Source organism: Hippoglossus hippoglossus, chromosome 24 (assembly GCF_009819705.1).
Source record: "Hippoglossus hippoglossus isolate fHipHip1 chromosome 24, fHipHip1.pri, whole genome shotgun sequence".
Classification (NCBI taxonomy): Eukaryota; Metazoa; Chordata; class Actinopteri; order Pleuronectiformes; family Pleuronectidae; genus Hippoglossus; species Hippoglossus hippoglossus.
This window is the reverse complement of record NC_047174.1, coordinates 4,369,860-4,387,926: the sequence shown is the minus strand read 5'-3', so window position 1 is coordinate 4,387,926 and position 18,067 is coordinate 4,369,860. Positions and strand designations below refer to the sequence as shown.

At 43.3% G+C, this 18,067-nt stretch overlaps 3 protein-coding genes and 1 long non-coding RNA gene across 9 annotated transcripts in view; 3 read left to right on the top strand and 1 right to left on the bottom strand.

Moving 5' to 3' along the window:
- The window catches only part of fntb (farnesyltransferase, CAAX box, beta), a 15,409-nt gene extending 12,693 nt beyond the window's left edge, over positions 1 to 2,716 (top strand). The window contains exons 12-13 of one of the 3 annotated variants that reach the window (XR_004613301.1): positions 373 to 703; positions 2,700 to 2,716. Coding sequence is in view for 1 of the 3 variants with exons in the window: in XM_034580280.1 (XP_034436171.1) it covers positions 373 to 528 (156 nt within the window). In the remaining 2 variants the exon portion in view is untranslated. Of the gene's footprint in view, positions 1 to 372; positions 828 to 2,699 lie in introns of those variants that run through there. The other 2 variants (XR_004613302.1, XM_034580280.1) reach the window with 2 other exon arrangements.
- On the bottom strand, positions 1,829 to 11,878 carry max (myc associated factor X). Of its 4 annotated transcripts, none has more exons than XM_034580285.1 (5): positions 11,626 to 11,804; positions 11,309 to 11,335; positions 5,183 to 5,308; positions 3,804 to 3,942; positions 1,829 to 3,566 (listed from the first exon to the last, which is right to left on the bottom strand). In XM_034580285.1, the coding sequence occupies exons 1-5, from the start codon at positions 11,659 to 11,661 to the stop codon at positions 3,379 to 3,381; spliced, it is 516 nt and encodes a 171-aa protein (XP_034436176.1). In that variant the 5' UTR covers positions 11,662 to 11,804; the 3' UTR covers positions 1,829 to 3,378. The 4 variants fall into 4 exon arrangements, with proteins under 4 accessions (XP_034436176.1, XP_034436177.1, XP_034436179.1 ...); XM_034580286.1 differs by having other exon boundaries at positions 3,804 to 3,927; positions 11,626 to 11,803; XM_034580288.1 differs by lacking the exon at positions 11,309 to 11,335 and having other exon boundaries at positions 3,804 to 3,927; positions 11,626 to 11,878.
- LOC117758536 lies at positions 3,779 to 5,620 on the top strand. Its single transcript, XR_004613305.1, has 2 exons — positions 3,779 to 3,929; positions 5,185 to 5,620. It is a non-coding gene; the product is annotated as an uncharacterized LOC117758536 (long non-coding RNA).
- slc10a1 (solute carrier family 10 member 1) lies at positions 11,844 to 18,067 on the top strand. The gene is made up of 7 exons (XM_034580780.1): positions 11,844 to 11,946; positions 14,345 to 14,529; positions 15,310 to 15,417; positions 15,856 to 16,065; positions 16,358 to 16,530; positions 17,355 to 17,602; positions 18,012 to 18,067. The coding sequence occupies exons 1-7, from the start codon at positions 11,844 to 11,846 to the stop codon at positions 18,065 to 18,067; spliced, it is 1,083 nt and encodes a 360-aa protein (XP_034436671.1).

Below are 18,067 nucleotides of genomic sequence, written 5' to 3'. Positions count from 1 at the left end.
CTTTGTCATTTGCTGTGATGTAAATCTCCCTGTCTGACGTTGGGTGAAGTAGAAAAGTGAAGTAACTGAAATAAGACAAATGACGTGGGGTTAAATTTGAGGATGTGAACAACACATCCAGTGGTTTCATTTTGTGTATTATCATACCAGTACTGGATGATATCATTCTGTCACAAGCCTCATGTGTTGACCTCGTTTCTTTATCACATGGGAAGATTTAATTTCCAGTAAAGCAGCCGTTGGTTCCTTTTAAAGCTGCTCAATAAATTCCAGTAATTATTGATGATAATAATGAATGAAGTGCAGGGACAGGAGTAAAGTAGATGTATAAATAAACTATGGTCAAATGAATCTCGTGTTTTCTCGCTGCAGGCTCCGACTCATCCCATTTACAATATCTGTCCTGACAAAGTGGCTCGGGCTCTGCAGCACTTTCACCGGCTTCCCGTCCCCGAGGACAACAGGCGGCCCGGAGCCGCCGACGGGCCGTCAGACCCCGCCTCCGCATCAGCTGACCCTCAGTCCTAGCTCGTCCCCTGTGGAGACGTCACTGCACGTGAACCAGGTAAAAAGGACTCGAACCAGCAAGCGACGCACTCAGGTCTGAGGGTGGACGAGCCCAGGACCCGGCAGGATAACGGACCTTCGGCGAACACCGGAGCCGGAGTTTAGGAGGTGTTCCGAGCCGAAGCTCCACAGTTGTGTGGGTGGCTTCGCATACAGCTGATTTGTTTTTGCTTGCTCTTTTCATTCTCTGAAATAAAAAGTGAAACTTGTTCGGTTTCATTGTGACAAGACGTTAATAAAACTTTCTATAGCACTTCTCATCACGGTGTTAAATGATTTGTGAACTTCTGAATGTGTTGGTTAAATATCACTCACTTAACATACAATAGTTTAAATAGTTGTTTTATACCAAGAACTCACTGAAAGCAGGACCGAGGCTTCAACTGAGAAAACAGGTTTAGTTTTATATATTGTTTGGGTGGAGTCCAGTAATTTAGACTAATAAAATAAACCTTTAAACAAAATACTTCAAAGATTCTATACTTCGGCTATACTTTATTTTTTAGCCCATAATTTGCCAAAAGGACTTTTTAATCTGGGTCTAATTCAAGTTCTAATTCTTAGTCAATTTCTGAAAATGATATTGAAAAAGTTTGCTTTTTTCAACTGATCAACAAACTAAATCCTAGAAACGGTAAATTTACTGTCACACAAATCTACAGCAAATCTTAATCTGGAGATTTTAGATTTGTGCTCAAATATTAATGTTCTGACGATGTTTTGTTTCCTCTTTTTGCACCTGTTGAAATATCTGTATAAATAAGTGCAACAAATAAAATGTGAAAGATCGAAATATATTCGATACTTTCACTTTGGTGTCTCAGGATTTTTAGAATAAAAAGCTTTAGCTGGAATTAAAGACAAATACAAAATCCATCTCCTGAATAAGAAAGGACAGAAGTGGGTTTTGTCGGCTGCTGCTTAGCGATGAAAACAGGCCCGACAGGAGAATTCATAATCAGACAAGACACATTACAGCGTCACAGACGACGAGCGACTCCCAATGCCCTCGGTCTTATTCCAGTCACCTGCTGGTAACACTGGAAACCAGAAAAACCTGAATTTGTGTTTGACTGCAGGACACCACATCCTGTCATGAAACGCTTTACAGCAGCGGGGAGGTGGAAGGTGAAACCCGTCATTTAAGCCACCGCAGCCTCGTATTACAACACACACTTCAGAGAACATGTTTCTTTACATTTTAAGCCCGACAGATAAAATAAAAAAGCACGAGGATCACGTTAAAGGATAAAATAGTTTATTTTATAGTCTCATAGTAAAGGTAGGCCTCAACTTGCAAGACAATTGTTGGCAGTATGTACAACATACTTGTAATTTCCATGGAATGGAACCGGACAAACAAAAGACCCATTACACTAATGATATCCTCCTAAATGGAAATAAAAATGGAAACAATATACATACACACACGTTTCCTAGACACGCAAAATGCTTCCTTATGTCTTGGGGTGGGGGGTGGGGGGGGGGAGATTCAGCAACATTGATTTTACCGTGTAAAGCACAACACATCGACTGGGACCGATTCCGCTTCCTTGTACTGCGACGGACGGGAGCTACCTTCTGACATTCAAGACCTATTTCATACCCTTAAGGAAAAACTACATGTGACAAATTGGCATTTTCTTTTCTTTTTTTTTACCCCAATGACTCGTGAGATTACTACAAAATGCATAACATATTTAATTTTTTTTTGTTCTCCAACTTGAAAAAACATCCAATCAAATGCGTTGTTTTTTTTTTTGTATAATAATAATAATATATAAAACGAGATGCCTAACGTATTCAGCCACCTAAAGTCATTCACTACTTCAAGCTAAAGGACGAAATACGATACAGGTTCAGGAATATTCTCCTTCAAAACATCCATTTTCAACAGAGTCACGTTTTCTATTTTTCTCTTTTTTTCCCCCTCGCGTTAGCAGACGTGGTCGGACAGGAAGCGTCTGCTGAGATCCAGTGGGGCCTGAGGTGGGTTTCGTTTTAACGTTCGCTTCAAAGCGCCTTCACATTCTTTAGTGGAAAATAATTAAGCTACAAATTGGTTGTGGTTTTTTTTTTTTCAGTTTTATTTTTAAAAAAAGGTAAACTTCTCCAGGACCATTTATATCTAGGTGTGTGTGTGTGTGTAGATTCTAAACAGGTTGTTTTTTTTTTTGCTTTTTTAAATCAAGAAGAACAAAATTAACAAAAAGAAAAGTAAAATATATAATATAGCAGTGCTTGGAGGAGTACGCCTGGTGCTCCCCCCCCTCCCAAAACAACCCCGGGTCGGAGGAGGGGCTTCATTGAGGGTACAAAAAAAAGCATCAAGTCTTTAAGTAGCCAAGCTGCCTCTTTTTTTGGGTTTTGGACTGCGGACGTCGCTAGAGGGGAAATACCAATGACGCAGAACCAGGGAAGAGAGGGAGAGAGAGAGGGAGGCGGGGAGGGAGAGAGAGAGAGAAAGGGGGAGGGAGAGGGAGAGGGAAGGGGGGGGGATAGGGAGGGAAAAAACCTGAAGCTCTCTACATTAATTGAAGCAGTCGTCTTCCACCCTGCTGGCTTCCTCTCTCCTGTTCGCAGAGACCGGGTGGAGCGAGAGAGGGAGAGAGGGTGGTGGTGTGAGGAGGTCTCAGGGGGTCACGAGTCTCCAGTGCAACCCCACCCAGAGATGGAGGAGAGAGAGCGAAGACGTCAGTGAGGGGGCGGCCGGGCGCGGTGGCGGTGGTTGTCGTCGTCGGCGTTCGCTCTCACCCTCCCCCTTGTGCTCCGCCACCTCCACCTCGGCCGGGTGTCGAGTCGATGGGCTTCCTAGCTGGCCTCCACGCGCAGCTTCTTCCTGTTGGGCGGCTCCTCCGGCTCCGACTCGGAGCTGGAGTCGGAGCCTCCGTCGAACGCCGACACGGCGCTGCCTTTGGGGTTGGTGTACAGGCTGCTGTCGGACGAGGAGTAGCTGGCCTGGAGCTGGGCCGAGCCCTTCACCTTCTCCAGGGCACGGACTGCAGGAACACAGAGGAGGAGGAACAGGGTTTCACAAAAGAATTTGCCTCACCTCTTTCACTGCAGCTCCATTTTTATTTGCTGGAAAAGAAATGACTGGATTCTCAGAACTCCCTCTTACCAGCAGTATTAAAATCAGGTTCTGAGAATCTAAACCCGCAGGTGTAATAAGTAGAAACATCTTGTATCCCTGAGCCTGAGGGAGACAGTGAAAGTGACGCAGTGAAAAGCATTACCTTGCTGCTCCAGCAGAGCATTCTGTCTCTTCAAGTCGTCGATGTCTTGCTGGTGCGTGTGATTTTTTCGCCTCATGTACTGGATGTACTCTGTGGCTTTGTCTAGGATTTGAGCTCGAGACGCCTGTTTGGTAGACTGCTGTTAGTGACACATGCAAAAATGAAGCAGTGACGCATGTATACAGTCTTGAACGAAAAACGCATGCACGTTATTTTGCGACACACAAACACACACACACAAACAACGGGAGGGAAATCTGTCTCCTCTTAACGTCTCTCTATGTTCTAGCACTTCAGTCTGACATCCAGGGGTCAGTCAGGTCACGACCCCGACACACAACAGTGTTTGACCCGGTTACAGCAAACAAACTGCAGCAGCCTGTTAGTGGATGACAGAAACTTAAACCTAGTATATATATAATGTAAAATAATATATAATGTAATATTCCTGACTGAAAGGTTTGATAAAAAACGATGATAAAACCAGAAATCATTTACATTTAAGAAACTGAATATTTGGCTTTTTTTCCTCTTTAAAATCAGCTGAGCAGTTGCATCAGCTTTAGTTGTTGCATTAAATGAGTTAGACTATCATTTTGGAAAAGGAACTAAATGGTTCCTAACACATGCCTCCTAAAAACTGCCCGTTTAAAAAATGTAAATTCATGAACCTGACGTTACAGTAAAGGCCAGATTTTTAAGTGTGTGTGTGTGTTTACCAAACAACTATTGAGAATTGATACCCAGCCCTAATGTTCATGGCTTCTACAGAGCAATAACAGCAGTATGGTTGTGAGAGAGGCAGGGGGGGGGGGGGGGGGGGGGGGGGGTCCCTGACTGAGGCGGCTGTAACCGAACACTTTCTACACATTATGAGCACTCATCTCTCCGAGCATCTCGCGAGCCGCCGCCCTTCGCACTGCTCGCCCGTCCTTCACTGGTCTTTTCGGGGAAAAGAAAACACGGAGCGGCCAGTAACTGAAGCGGCTCCAAATGTCCTGCATGTCAAAACAGGAAGAGAGCAACAAAAAATGTCCTCATAATAACTTCCTGACACCGGTCCAAGTCTTAAGACTGCATCGCCCGCCTCGCTGCCACTCTACTCTGCTACGCCAGCTGCCCTCTTCCCAGCCCAACTATTTCCCTCCACTGACACACACACATTGAGTTAGGACATCTGCATCTCTGATTATTCACTAGAAATCACTATTATTACATAATGGCACAAATTATCTCATCATTACATATTCTAAACAGTCAATTTCATGCTGAACACACACAAACATACAAACACAAAACACACACACACACACACTGCAAGCAAGCACGAGACAACGAAAAGATTCACGAGTGTGATTAGAAAAGTGGTGGGAACTTACAGTTTGAGGGTTACCAACCTTTTCGCCCTGGAGGGCGGGCACAGAGTCCCGCAGGCTATGGAAGCTGTCTTTGATGTGATCCCTACGTTTGCGCTCCAGCGCATTGTGGTGTGCCCGTTTGTCTGCCTGCAATGACAAGAGTCACACGGCCTTGAGCCCGGCAGCAGAGCAGCGTGGGTAGAGGACAGCGGGTGTCCAGCCGTCCGTGGTGAAACCTACACAAGCCCCTCTGCTGCCAAGTCCCGCTCTGCCTCTACCAACCAAACTGTCACTGTGCTGCGGATTCTCTGTGGTGGTTTTCATTTAACTGTTCCCGAGTCTACAAACGTGTGTGTGTGTGTTCAAATCATGTGACGTGTCTTGTGGGTTTTGGTCCGAATTGTTTATACACGATGTCAAAGTGAAGTCTAGTCGAATAAGTTTAATATAATATGTTGTTAAAAAAAGATAATAAACATACATGGTAAGCATTTTTTTATGTCTTGAACAAGATGACATCAGGGATCCAACTTACAAATTAATCTGTCAATTTTCTAAGACCCGTGTATTGGTGTATTTTAGATGTATTTAAGTTTACAGGCGCACTGGAAAACTGTACTACAGCAGCTGCAGAAATGTACAAAGTCTTAATGAAAAAGTGAAATCAATTTTTGTGTTTAAAGAAATAAAATGTTCTTTACATTAAAACTCATATGAAATCAAGATCAGGCAAATATGTGTGAAGCTACAATCTGCATTTTGTATACATCTGTATATTAACTAGAAAAAAATACGCAGTGATAAGACAAGACATGGACTAAATGTACATTTTTCTCTATTAAGTTTAATTTAATGGTTCAGGCAAAATAAAAAACGCAAAGATGTTGTCAGATGCTGAGAAATTCTCATATGATCCCTTCAGTTTAGAACCAGACAAAAACTAACCACACGTTCCTCATCATTAACTACACAAGTAAGAGGTCTTAATAAAACCAGAACTAGTCATGTGTCACCTCGGTAGAGACAAAGGCAAAATAATCAATCATCAGAAGTGTCACCGATTCGTTTTATCGAGCGGTGGGTGACAGTCAGTGCTGCAGTTAACGACTCGATAACCTCCAGGAGCCTCGTGGTGAAAAGCTCAATGAAATAAAACTGTTAACCCTCTGGAAGCTGACTTAACCATGGTTGTTTACATGATCCTGTCAAAATCAATGTAAGATAAAAAAAAAACAGAACAGCTGCGGCAGAAAGCCAAGGCCTCCATCTTCTAACTCATCATGTTGTTGTTCGCGTGTGTTGATGTTATTTCGTCACGTGCAGAGAAAAATGTGTCGATAACGTGCAGCGGCAAGAAAAATGGGCAAATCTCCATAACTTGAGACAAGATTTAGATCTGTGTTTCGTGTATATTTAACAATATCTGTTGAAGAAACATGTCTTATTTTGTATTTAATTAATTTGAAACACAACTTCAGTTCTTTTATCATTTGTTATTGGTTTATTGACTTGCACAAACGTTTAGCTTAGTTTGAACAGTATTTTCTACACGATGAGGCCGTTTGACTGTCACCAGGATGGAGTTCAAGTATAGCTGTACATTTGCTTGTTGCAGTTTAGGTTTCAGGGTGTAAAAGCAGAAGACTGTTGCTCGGTGATGTGTAGGAGGGTTGTTTTCTGTTCTGAACCTTGGTCTCCCTCAGTGTTTCCTGTGTTATTTTACATTGCTCAGCTTGAAACATACGACGTCTCCTGCACAGGGAAATTCACGTTTCATTACGAGCCTCAGCGCTGAATCAAACTAAACAGTTTCCACGTCTCAAGTCAAGATGTAAAAATAACTAACTTATACTCGTGCCACAGCGTCCGAGAGGCCGTGAAATTCAACTACTCATTTGAATACTCATTCGACTGTAAAGGCACAAGATGGCTGCCATGATCACATGACCAGAGCCAGGCAGGAGATCAGTTTCCTGCCTGTTTTTAGGCCAGACCATCAGCCTGCAATCACATCTGATTATGGACTAATCCACGCGGGCAACAGTTTCACAATAAACCAAAGGCCTGATTTAGGTATTGGTGATACGTTAGTAAAATGGTCACGACTGCATGTGGCTGAATGGGAGTCAAAGTACACGTCATGTGACATGGTGTCATCTGACTCACGCCATCCACAGATCACAACAGAAACCAAAACGGAGCCGCAGGTGCGACGGAGCGCAGGTTAAAACAAGCCTCCACCGTGTCACAGGGTTTGGTGGGAGGGTCAAAGTTAAAGTGTGACTCAAGCTGCTGCTTTTGAAAAAACAAAGAGGAGAAACGTCCTTCTGAGGTGACGGACCTGTAACCAAATCCTGAGGCTTCACCCAAACTGTCACGCAAGTGGAACGGAAACCATGATGATAAACTATTTTAAAATAATCACTGCATATTTCCCACAATGCCCGTCTTGTGATCAGTCTGGCTGGCATGGCAACAGCTGCTCCTGTTGCACAAGAGCCACAAAGCAGCCAGGAGACACAAATCCACCAGGACCATGAGCCTCGTCGTATCACACAAACAGCCTCCGCTCGCTCTGTTGACCCTGGCATAAACAAACAGGGCTGGTGTAATTATGGCACAGTGCGGCAGCCATTTTCATATGAACAGCCTCTGTGATCTGACAATAGAATGAGGCGGAGAAACAATTACAACCTTGAACAAGCGTCAAGGTTTGTTTTCATCAAATAATCACACAAACCTGAATGTTTTGTGTCGGATTTAAAGAATTTCTCATCCTTTTCTGCACTTCTCCGTGTAATAAGATAACGTAGTAAACTCTGGCCACCTTTCAGTTTAGAAAGACCAACTGCACTAACACACGTTTATACAGATCAAACATTTTATGGAGAAGGCCTGAGGTTGTTAGTCGAGGCTACAAATGCAAACACAGATACTTGCAACGTCAAGATGCACAAGGATCAGGGTGGGTTACCACTTCTGCTAAAAACATCTCTCTCTCCCCCCCCTCTCTATATATGCTGAGAGTTTATAGAATCTGAATGACATCAACTACAAAATAACCAACTCAACCTTTATGGACTGACTTAGTGGTGGCGTGCAAAATGATTTAGTGTCTACTTTATGGATTCTGATTCATTTTAACACTAGTTCTTACATGATTCAGATCTTTTTGTATTTTCCAGTTTCGGCGATCGATAAGAATAAATAACTCAATCAATGTATTTACAACAAAAATACAAGCTAATGTTATGGTGCTTTTAAAATTACTGTATATGGGACATGCCATCTGATGCACCACTGAAACCAGTGCGTTATCAGTTCATCATAAAACTGATATCATTTGGCGGCTGCCTAAGAGGACGCATGACCCGAGCTGCTCCCTCCGATCTATTCATACCACGACACGTTATGCAACTGCTCCAGGTGCCGAGTTGAGGAGCTGGTACGTGCCGATGGTCGTCTCGCATTCTCAGCGTGAAAGCCAACTTCTGGATAACTAATAACTGAAGTGTTTTTCCAGCTGTAACATAAAAACTATAAAATGGCTACCAATAACGTTTTGCCGATTCTGTTTTGAAACGATCCTCATGGAAGATCACACTCGGTCTCAAGAGTTTAAATACAACTTGTTTGTCTGAGAAGCTGAACAGAAAATGTTGTTTAACAATGAGCGCTGCCTCTGTTGACTCTATGTGTTTCTCTTGTTTACAAATGTAAACAAGAGATTTGTAAAGTAAACTAAAGGAACATTCTTGGATCCTGTGTACTGTTCAAGCGTTGATCAACAAAGCAACTGCCACCCAAATGAACTGTTTGTAGGTCAGGTGGGTCTCTCATTCGGAAGACACTTCATTTTGGGACAACCTACTGCCGCGAGCAGTTCTTTTCAATACTAACTCGTGCAAAAACTCAAGTTATACTCGAGACTAATTAACCCAAACCGGGAAAATCCAGCTGCCAATAGGATCATCATCACTACCATCTGACATCAGACACCTCTCAAAAGAGGAGCAGCTCCATTCATCACTTTACGAAGGTTAGTGTTATTTGTGAATTATTGACACTCAAGAGATGCTTCAAAAACTAAAATGACCCGTGATAGATAACACAACATCCCATCATATACAGTATTTTACATCCTGTTTCACTTTGTGCCCGATCAATGTCAGTCTTTAAATTTTTCTAATCAAGTCAGACATGTAATTTTTGACGGGCTGTTATTTTTTGGCTGTTTTGGCTCGAGTGTAAATGTAAAAAACTGCAGGAATGTAATTCCTTATTAAACGGCAGCAAAGTGATCAACATTTTTATGGAAACTTGTGTATTTATTTGAACCTGATATAAGATCTATGTCAACCATGACAGATATGAAGAAATATTCGAGTCCCAGAATTACTTCCACAAACCCAAAATTGAAGGTAAGGAAAAGCAGCCGAGTAGAGAATAACCCTGGAAAACACCACGTTATCTCTTAAACAACAGACAGGGACAGTGTCCATCGTCTGTCCCACAACCAAGCTGAGCGCACTGAGATAAATTTATCAGCACTATGATGTTCTTTTTACAGCAATATCCGTATCGTTGAGAAAGAACTACAACACAGAGACATTACAAACTATGTAGCTGCCAAAACAATTCTCTTTATAAAAACAAAAGGGACGACAGAAGTCAGACCTACTTAAAGGTTAAGTGTGAAAGGGATATATTAGCATAAGTTGAATATTAAATAATACTAGTGATGTTTTCACTTGTGTTTCATCTAAATCGTAAATTTTTGTTTTTATTTACTCTAGAATTACCCTTTATATTGAAATACTTCATATTTACACCTGGAGCCGGTCCTCCCTATGGAGGCTGCCATGTTGTTTTTTTTACAGTAGCCCAAACTGGACAAGCTAAACACATTTTGGGTTTTTATGACAACTAATGGCTACCACAGGTTCTCTATCATGTTCGGAAGGTGAGGTGTATTCAGCCACATAATGTAACTTCACCTCTAGATGTCACTAAACTCTACACACTGAACCTTTAAATGTTTTTAAGACCTACGCTGCAAATATTTCAAATACAGACTTTTAATGCCTAAAATTCAGATTTTAGACTTTTGAAAAACCCTGCAAAACACTGTTACGCAACAATTTGTATGCAAAGTTGTCTGGGCCGAGTCGGTATATCTGCAGATTAAGGCCACGTTCTGTTGGAAGATGGAAGCAGCTGTCACTAACAGCGATGGGGAAATTCATATCCACTACTTTAACAAGTATTGAGTCAAATGAAACAACGATAACTGGACCGCAGTGGATTCATGCATCTTGCTCGTGCAGTGCTTTACATTTTAAAACTATGTCTGTGTGTGATGTTTGTAAAATCCCGTGCAGAAGGCGTCGTGTTGTGCCAGGGTGTATTTCTCTTTCTCTCGCGGTGCAGCTACACGTCATGTATTTAGGCTGCCAGCCCTTCAGCGGCCTGTGGAGAGAACACGGCTCTTTAATCACAGAAAAAACATCCCGCAGCAGCAGCTTCCTCACACGGAGGGATCGCACCGAGGGATGCAGGCGCGGCCGCGGTCCCTTCACCTCCTCCTCACCGTGGATGCAGAATTAAAAAACGTCCCTCTTTCATAATGACGTGACCCAAATGTGTGAATGTGCAAATCAGGAAAGCGGAATCCCCCCGTGATGATGAAGAGGAGGGAGACACGACGGAGCGAGCTGCGGGTTCGCGCGTTATGCGTGTCCAGGGCTTGATGGGAGATGCGATATAAACGCCTCGGTGACGGGATAAAGCTTTGGTCTAAATATAGATGTCGTGTCCATGGCCGCACACACAGGATGGGGGGGGAGACCCTGCAGTGCACTAACGCTGCAGCCGCGGGGAACAACCGCTGCACGAGCGCAAATCCTCAAATAACCCGTTCAGCTGTGCGCAAAAAAAATGACGCAAAGTGGCCGTGCGCGGATATTGATTTGGCGCAGAAATGAGAACCCCCCCCCCCCCACAGTGCAGAGACATCACCCATCGCAATCAGTATAAAAACACACACACACACAGTAAAATAGATAGAGAGGCAGATGTTGTGATGGATTAAAGTGGACAGTGAGACATTTTGTGAGACAGCGGACAAGTCCCCCCAGCATTACGCACCACACAGTGATACCTCGGTGAGTCTTCCTGCAAAAGACACAGAACAAAAAGTACAATTGTAGCCAGAACTGTTCAGCAAAATCGGACTGTTTTCGCTGAGGTGACCAGCGAGTGAATCAAATTAGCTGGTTTAGCGAAGCTCCGCGGCTACGGAGAGAAGCTAGCGATGCGTGTTAACGCACCGAGCGCCCCCGATGCGCGGAGAAAAGCGGGGCTAGCCGAGCCAGCTAACGCTAGCCGAGCAAGCTAGCTCAGGCTAAATCGCCTGCTAGCACAACAACAAGGCTAAAAGCGGCGGAAAAGTCGCCAATACTCACGTCACTGTCGACTTCGATGTCGTCGTTATCGCTCATCCTTCGATACGAGTGTTCGCAGTTGGAGGGACGCGGGGCTAGAAGCACAACATGGAGCGGTGGAGCACCGAGCGGCGCTGCGGCGGACAGACTGCTAACAGCTCACGATCTGTGTGGACGAGAGTCCCGACGCCTCCACGTGACTGCACTCCCGCACACGGGACTTCCGCCCCGCAGCACGCATGCGCCACACCCGTCGGGGCGTCTGGGAAGTGGAGTCGCCGAGGCGGGTGGTTTCCCTCCATATCGCGTGTGCGTCCCTGGATTGTTGGCGTGTTTTCACAGGTACGTATATTAGACGTGAATACCTGGTAATTTATGAGCCGAGCGAATATCACAGATAAGTGTTTGTGTTGATTTGAGGGGAATCCGGGTTTCTTTAAGGACTACAACACCCGTGAGTGATTGAGCTCGCCCAGCGCGTCATAGCGTCTTTTCCCCTTGCAAGGCATCATGGGAGTTGTGGTTTGAGTCGTATTTTTGTGTCACAGGAGCTAAATAGGGCCATGGCTGAGACACGTGGATTTTAAGAATTCACCCAGGACACACACTCGCACACACTCACACTCACAGAAACACACTCACAGAAACACACTCACACACACACACAGAAACACACTCACACACTCACAAACACACAGAACACAAAAACACTCACTCACACACTCACACACACACTCACACACACTCACACAGAACACAGAAACACACACGCACAGAAAAACACAGACACACACACACACAGAAAAAAACACACACACACACACAAACATTTATTGGTTCTTTATTTCTTACTTTCTCTTTCTTTTTAAATGAGTGATCAATGGTTTTATTTAATAATTTTTGGGAAATTATTAATTGTTTGATAATTTCAGGCAAAAATCAGCTTGTTTCATTTGGTGTCTTCTTTTTATTTGAACTATCTGAATATTGAAATATGGAAAATATTTAATTTGACATATTCATTCGATTAAACTAGAAAAACAACTCAGCAGATTAATGTGTTGTGAAAACAACTCGTTAGTTTCAGGCCGATACATCTGACCTGTCATGTTATAAAAACAACCTCCACTATGTGCACCTTGTTACCATGTGTAACAGACCAGACCAGTTCATATCACACTGGTGGAAAAAATTAAATAAATTAATAAAACTGTGTTATGTAGCATGGGGGGCTGGTCACAGGACAAATTGTAAATAATCTCCTATGGTGCTTCCTTTTTCCACAAAATTGTGCCGCAGATAAGAAGCTTACACTGTGGATTATTTTGCTCTGCAACAGCAGATCAGTCAACGTGTAAGAAAAACAAGCTTGGAGCCGCCTCATCCATTCCTCCGGCAGGTCAAGAGGCCACAGCAGCTGCAGGCGACACCCTGCCCTCCCTGCACAAACAAAGCCTCAGACCTGCACTGACCTTCATCCTTCCATCCCTGCCTCTCTACCTTTTAAGCTGGATCTGGATCATCCCCCTATTCTGCCTTGGCCCCTTGTTTCCAGTCCCCTCTGCCCATTCCACCCCACACCCCTCCATCTCATAGAGTTACACTGGATGTCCTGCAGCGGCACGGGGGTCACCCAGAAATATGGCCGGTAACTGTATAGCCTATTTAAAGGATGACGACACAATAAGGACTTTAATAATGCATCCGCTGCAGTGAAGCCTCTCCGTCTTCATGGATGACAGCCAGAGAGCATATAGCTATATTTGTGCACTCGTAAATTAACCCAAGGGATGGGTAATGTTTCAGGGCTCACAGGAACTGATATTTCTCCCATTGCCACATCCTTAATGCTGCAGGGAGCTCCCACACTGATGAGCTGCTGGTCCAGAGGAGTAAAAAGTGGTTAAAGAAACACAAGCATGTGAAGCTGTAATTATGCTTCAAGAGGCTGAAGAGTCCAGGCAGAGACTCCCTCCCCTCCCCCCCCTGTCCTCACAGGCCCGGCCTGTTCGACCATTAAGATGCCCTCCTTTTGTCCCGTCGCAGCATATTGAAGGCAACACGAGGGCCCCAGCACGCACTCGCCATTACAGATTTTTTTTTTTTTGTTCTTGCCATTGTTGTCTTTGCATGATTTATGACGGGGAGGGGAGGGGCTGGGGGGGCACTGTCAGAGAAACCATCACATGATGTTGGGTGACACAGAATTCATGAAAACATTTAAAACACAAAATATGACCTGGATTTAGTTACAGTCACAATTTAAATAGCTGATAATGAAAATATTATTTTATTTTTTTAAATCAATGAAGGGATTGCGTTAAAGTTGGCATTATTCACTCTTAGATTTGAACGTAGTTGCACTTCAGTTCAAATGGTTTAAATTATCGGAAATGTTGCGAGCACTTTATTTTCCAAACTTTGCATATAACATCTCTTCTGGTTTTATTTATCTATTTCATTAACATATATTTATAAAAGGGCTCAAAGAGCATGTGCAGCTGAACCAAGGCCAAGAAGTGCAGCTGTTACCTGTTGGCTGTTTACTGCCCTGGAAATTTCTGTTCTGTTTCATATGAATTTACGTTTTGCTCCTCTGAGTCGAATAAAGATGTTGAAACCTGAGTGGAAGATTATTCTTCACACATTTGATCTTTTTCATTGTTACTCGTGTAAGGAGAAGTTGTTGAGTTAGGAAAACTTCCGCTGGCTTCAGTTCCTCTTGTTTGTGTTTTTTAAGGTGGCACCAGCATGGAGGGCATCAGGGACGACGCTGCTCATTCGTGGCAAAACGACTCGTTTCTCTCTTTCAACACGACCGCTGTGTCACCGGGGGTGGACATGGCCCTCAAAACACTTACGACAACTATGGTATGCATCCTCATGCTTTCATTGGGATGCACCATGGAGCTGCCCAAGATCAAGGTGACTTCAGAAGCTGTTCATACACGACCACATCGCAGGGGACGCTCACAGTTTGAGATTATTTAATACTGAAACATCTTCCTCCTTCTTTCCAGATGCACATCATGAAGCCTAAGGGTTTGGTGATAGCACTGCTCTCTCAGTATGGAGTCATGCCTTTCACCGCCTTTTGCCTTGCCAAGGTTGGTATCGCTGCTTAGTTCCGGCACTAAAATGATTCACATCATATTTAATACTAGATAAAATAATCCTTTATTCGTCCAACAGCGGGGACACTTGCAATTTTCCAGTAATGTTCAAAGTTCAATTAATAGCACAAATTTAAATGAACCTGATTTGACGGGTGTTTTTTTTAATTCATGCTGATTCATACATTTTATTAGATATAATGATAATATATCAGATTGGTTTATTTAGTTGTAATTTCTTGTTTGGTTTAAATATACATTTAATCATAGAAGAAAAAAGGGGTAAGTGGTGTTTATAAGTGCTGGCTGTTGGTTTTGAGAGTTTAATTTAATAACGACTATAAAATAATCTGATGCAGATTTAAAAAAACAGTCTGAGGAATCAGGACTCGTTCAAAATCTATAATTGATGAAACATTTATAACAAATGACAAAATCTTACAGTCGTTAGATCATGTTTGTGGGAGAAGACTTGTCAATAGTGATATTTTGTGTTCTATATGTTGGATTCATCATTTGTCTGCCATATATTTATGACTGATATCACTATTATATCATAATTAGATGTTCAGTGATGTCACTCTCGCTGCAGGCGTTCCAGCTGACTGACATTAGGGCCTTGGTGATTCTGGTCTGTGGCTGCTCTCCTGGAGGAAACCTCTCCAACCTCCTCACTCTGGCTCTGCTGGGCGACATTAACCTCAGGTACACCCACGCATTTATTCATTCATCCATTAGGGGGCAGAATGGTGCAGAACCACCAACATATTGGCAAAGTGTTCATAGTAAGACCTCAGAATAAGGAGGGATCTGTGAACCACAAATATTTCCACCACATTTCTTGATTTCTGGGCAATAACTGGTTGACATACACAAAGTTGTGCCGGACCAAAGTCCACATAACTTGGTCGAGACCTGACATTTTGAATTGTGCGGGTTCCCGTTGGGAAAAGACTGGCGACCTGTCCAGGCTGCACCGCGCCTCTCGCCACAGGTCAGCTGAGATCGGCCCCCGCTCCCCCACGACCCTCAAAGGACAAGCAGCATAGATAATGGATGGATGGAGAGTTACATTCTGTGTGCTCCTGCCACCACAATCAAATTTCTCACCAGTAAATACTCTGATCCCTGTCTCTACCTCAGTATGGTGATGACTGCCTGCTCCATGTTCCTGGCTCTGGGGATGATGCCCCTGCTGCTGTTAATCTACTGTCAGGGTTTCCCTAACCTGCATGAAGCTTTGCCCTACGTCGGCATCGTCATATCTCTCTCCTTACTCTTCATAGCCAGCGGGGTCGGCATCCTCATCAACTTCTACAGGCCGCAGGACGCCAAAACCGTCAAAAAGGTCAGTGGGAAAACACAGACTGCGTATAAAGATGGACGACATTACACCCCTGACACCCATGACATCATCGGCACAAGATGGCGGCGTTCGTACACAGAATATCGAAGAAGATGCGTCCTCCATATTTTTATAAAGTCTACGGTGCGATAGCTAAAACGATAAATAGATGTTTTTTAGTGTTTTCATGTATTGACAATAAGAAAACACTGAACCTCACTTATCTTTAAGTAATAATAAAGAAACAAAATAACAACTCTGCTGTCTGATTGGCTTCTTGTCCTGTTGTTCTCAGGTTGGCTTCACTTTAGCGCTGGCCTGTTATGTGGCGGTCCTTCTCATCTTTGCCATTGAGTTCTCCTTCTGGAGTTTGCTGTCTCCTCCTCTGGTGGTCTCCGCCGCTCTGATGCCTCTCATTGGCTACACCGTCGGATACCTCATCTCATCGCTGTGCAGGCTCAGCCAACCGTGAGTCGGGCGGGTCGGGGGGTTATCCGGGCACCACTTTCTGATGAGGAACCATGGCTAATGGCACTGTCAGTTATATATTTAGGATTTTTTCTAGATCAAGTGTAAGCCATTAATGAGAAGGTTCGTCTTTGACATCTCCCCCAAAAGTGAAGCCAAGTAATCTTGATCGCCCCCTTGTGGCTGACTGCAGTATGGGTCCTAAACCCCACCTCTCCCATGGTTTCTGTCATTTTGGGAAGTTCTTATCACACTGATGTTCAAGTGTAATTTTTTTTCAGTAAATTTGGTTTTAATGTTATTTGGTGCTTTAAAAACGGTGAAATGCTTTAAGCTATCGATGACATCATAATTGACTGCTGAGACTCACTGTGATTGGTCGAGCTCGTGTTTTCACTCCTGAAGATGGCGACACTCTCATCATAAATATTTTATCTTCATTTAATGCACAACGGGAGGCAGTGGAAATGTGTCTTTGATCTTTATAAATATGTTACAAATAAAATTGAAATTAATATTTATTCTTCTAGCAACTATTAATGTCATACTTATATTTATAACTATAACTTATAAGAAACATGGTTTAACGATTGTCAGAAATGTATAATTGCATTCTCCTTTATTACGTTTTTATTGATTGCTTGTGTAAATTGATCTATTTATAAATCCATAATTACAGCTTATGGGGCCTGGTCAGAGAGCAGCGCCATGACACCTAAATCAAGCTCTGATCAGATCAGAGTTCAGATCGACAGGTCGTATTTATCGTGTAAGGGAGTCTTTTATCTTTGTATATCCATGATTTATGAATAAATCTGCCTCAGGGAGCGGAGGACCGTCGCTATGGAAACAGGCTGTCAGAACGTCCAGCTGTGCAGCGCCCTCCTGAAGGTCGCCTTTCCTCCCGCGGTGATGGGCCCCCTGTTCCTGTTCCCCATGGTCTTTGCCTTCTTCCAGCTGACGGAGGGGGCTGTGATCGTCGGGCTGTTCAGGTGTCACCGGAGGTTCACGCAAAAAAAGAAAGGTGGGACTGATGCTGGGGTTTTTAAAAAAGGTTCATTAATTACGAGAAGTATTATGCATTGATAACACAAATTGTCTATTCAATTCATTATTAATTCTTTAGTCTGGTTATATTCTTTATTTAACAAATGATTGATCCTTCTACGTCTCATATGCATAACTGTAGTCACTTGACCTTGGGCAACACTATGGAACCTCATGATTACCTTTATGTCCACGAGTACTGCTGAACTGAAGATCAGTACAAAAGACTTAGAAGTTATTAAGAAGCAGCGTTTAATCCAAATATTCAGCCAGAAAACTTAAAATTGAACAGTTTGACTTGTTGCATCATGGGATGAGTGAGTGGGACTAGGATAGATTCATCAAACTATTTATTCAGCCATTGATTCTTTACTTGTTACGATCCTGTCATTCGTACTGACTTTGCTCCGTCAACCTTCGTCATTGTCTCTCAGCTGCAGAGGAGTACGAGCCAGCGCCCACCGACGACAACACAAATGCGTTACCATGA

Bases quoted from the DNA above. Each gene is read 5' to 3' on its own strand.
- max (XM_034580285.1), bottom strand. From the start codon at position 11,661: ATGAGCGATAACGACGACATCGAAGTCGACAGTGAC. The intron at 11,336-11,625 runs GTGAGTATTGGC...TGTCTTTTGCAG, and splicing joins ACATCGAAGTCGACAGTGAC to GAAGACTCACCGAGGTATCA. The intron at 3,567-3,803 runs GTAATGCTTTTC...GTGTTCCTGCAG, and splicing joins TGCTCTGCTGGAGCAGCAAG to TCCGTGCCCTGGAGAAGGTG.
- slc10a1 (XM_034580780.1), top strand. From the start codon at position 11,844: ATGCGCCACACCCGTCGGGGCGTCTGGGAAGTGGAGTCGCCGAGGCGG. The intron at 11,947-14,344 runs GTACGTATATTA...GTGTTTTTTAAG, and splicing joins TTGTTGGCGTGTTTTCACAG to GTGGCACCAGCATGGAGGGC. The intron at 16,066-16,357 runs GTCAGTGGGAAA...TGTTGTTCTCAG, and splicing joins ACGCCAAAACCGTCAAAAAG to GTTGGCTTCACTTTAGCGCT.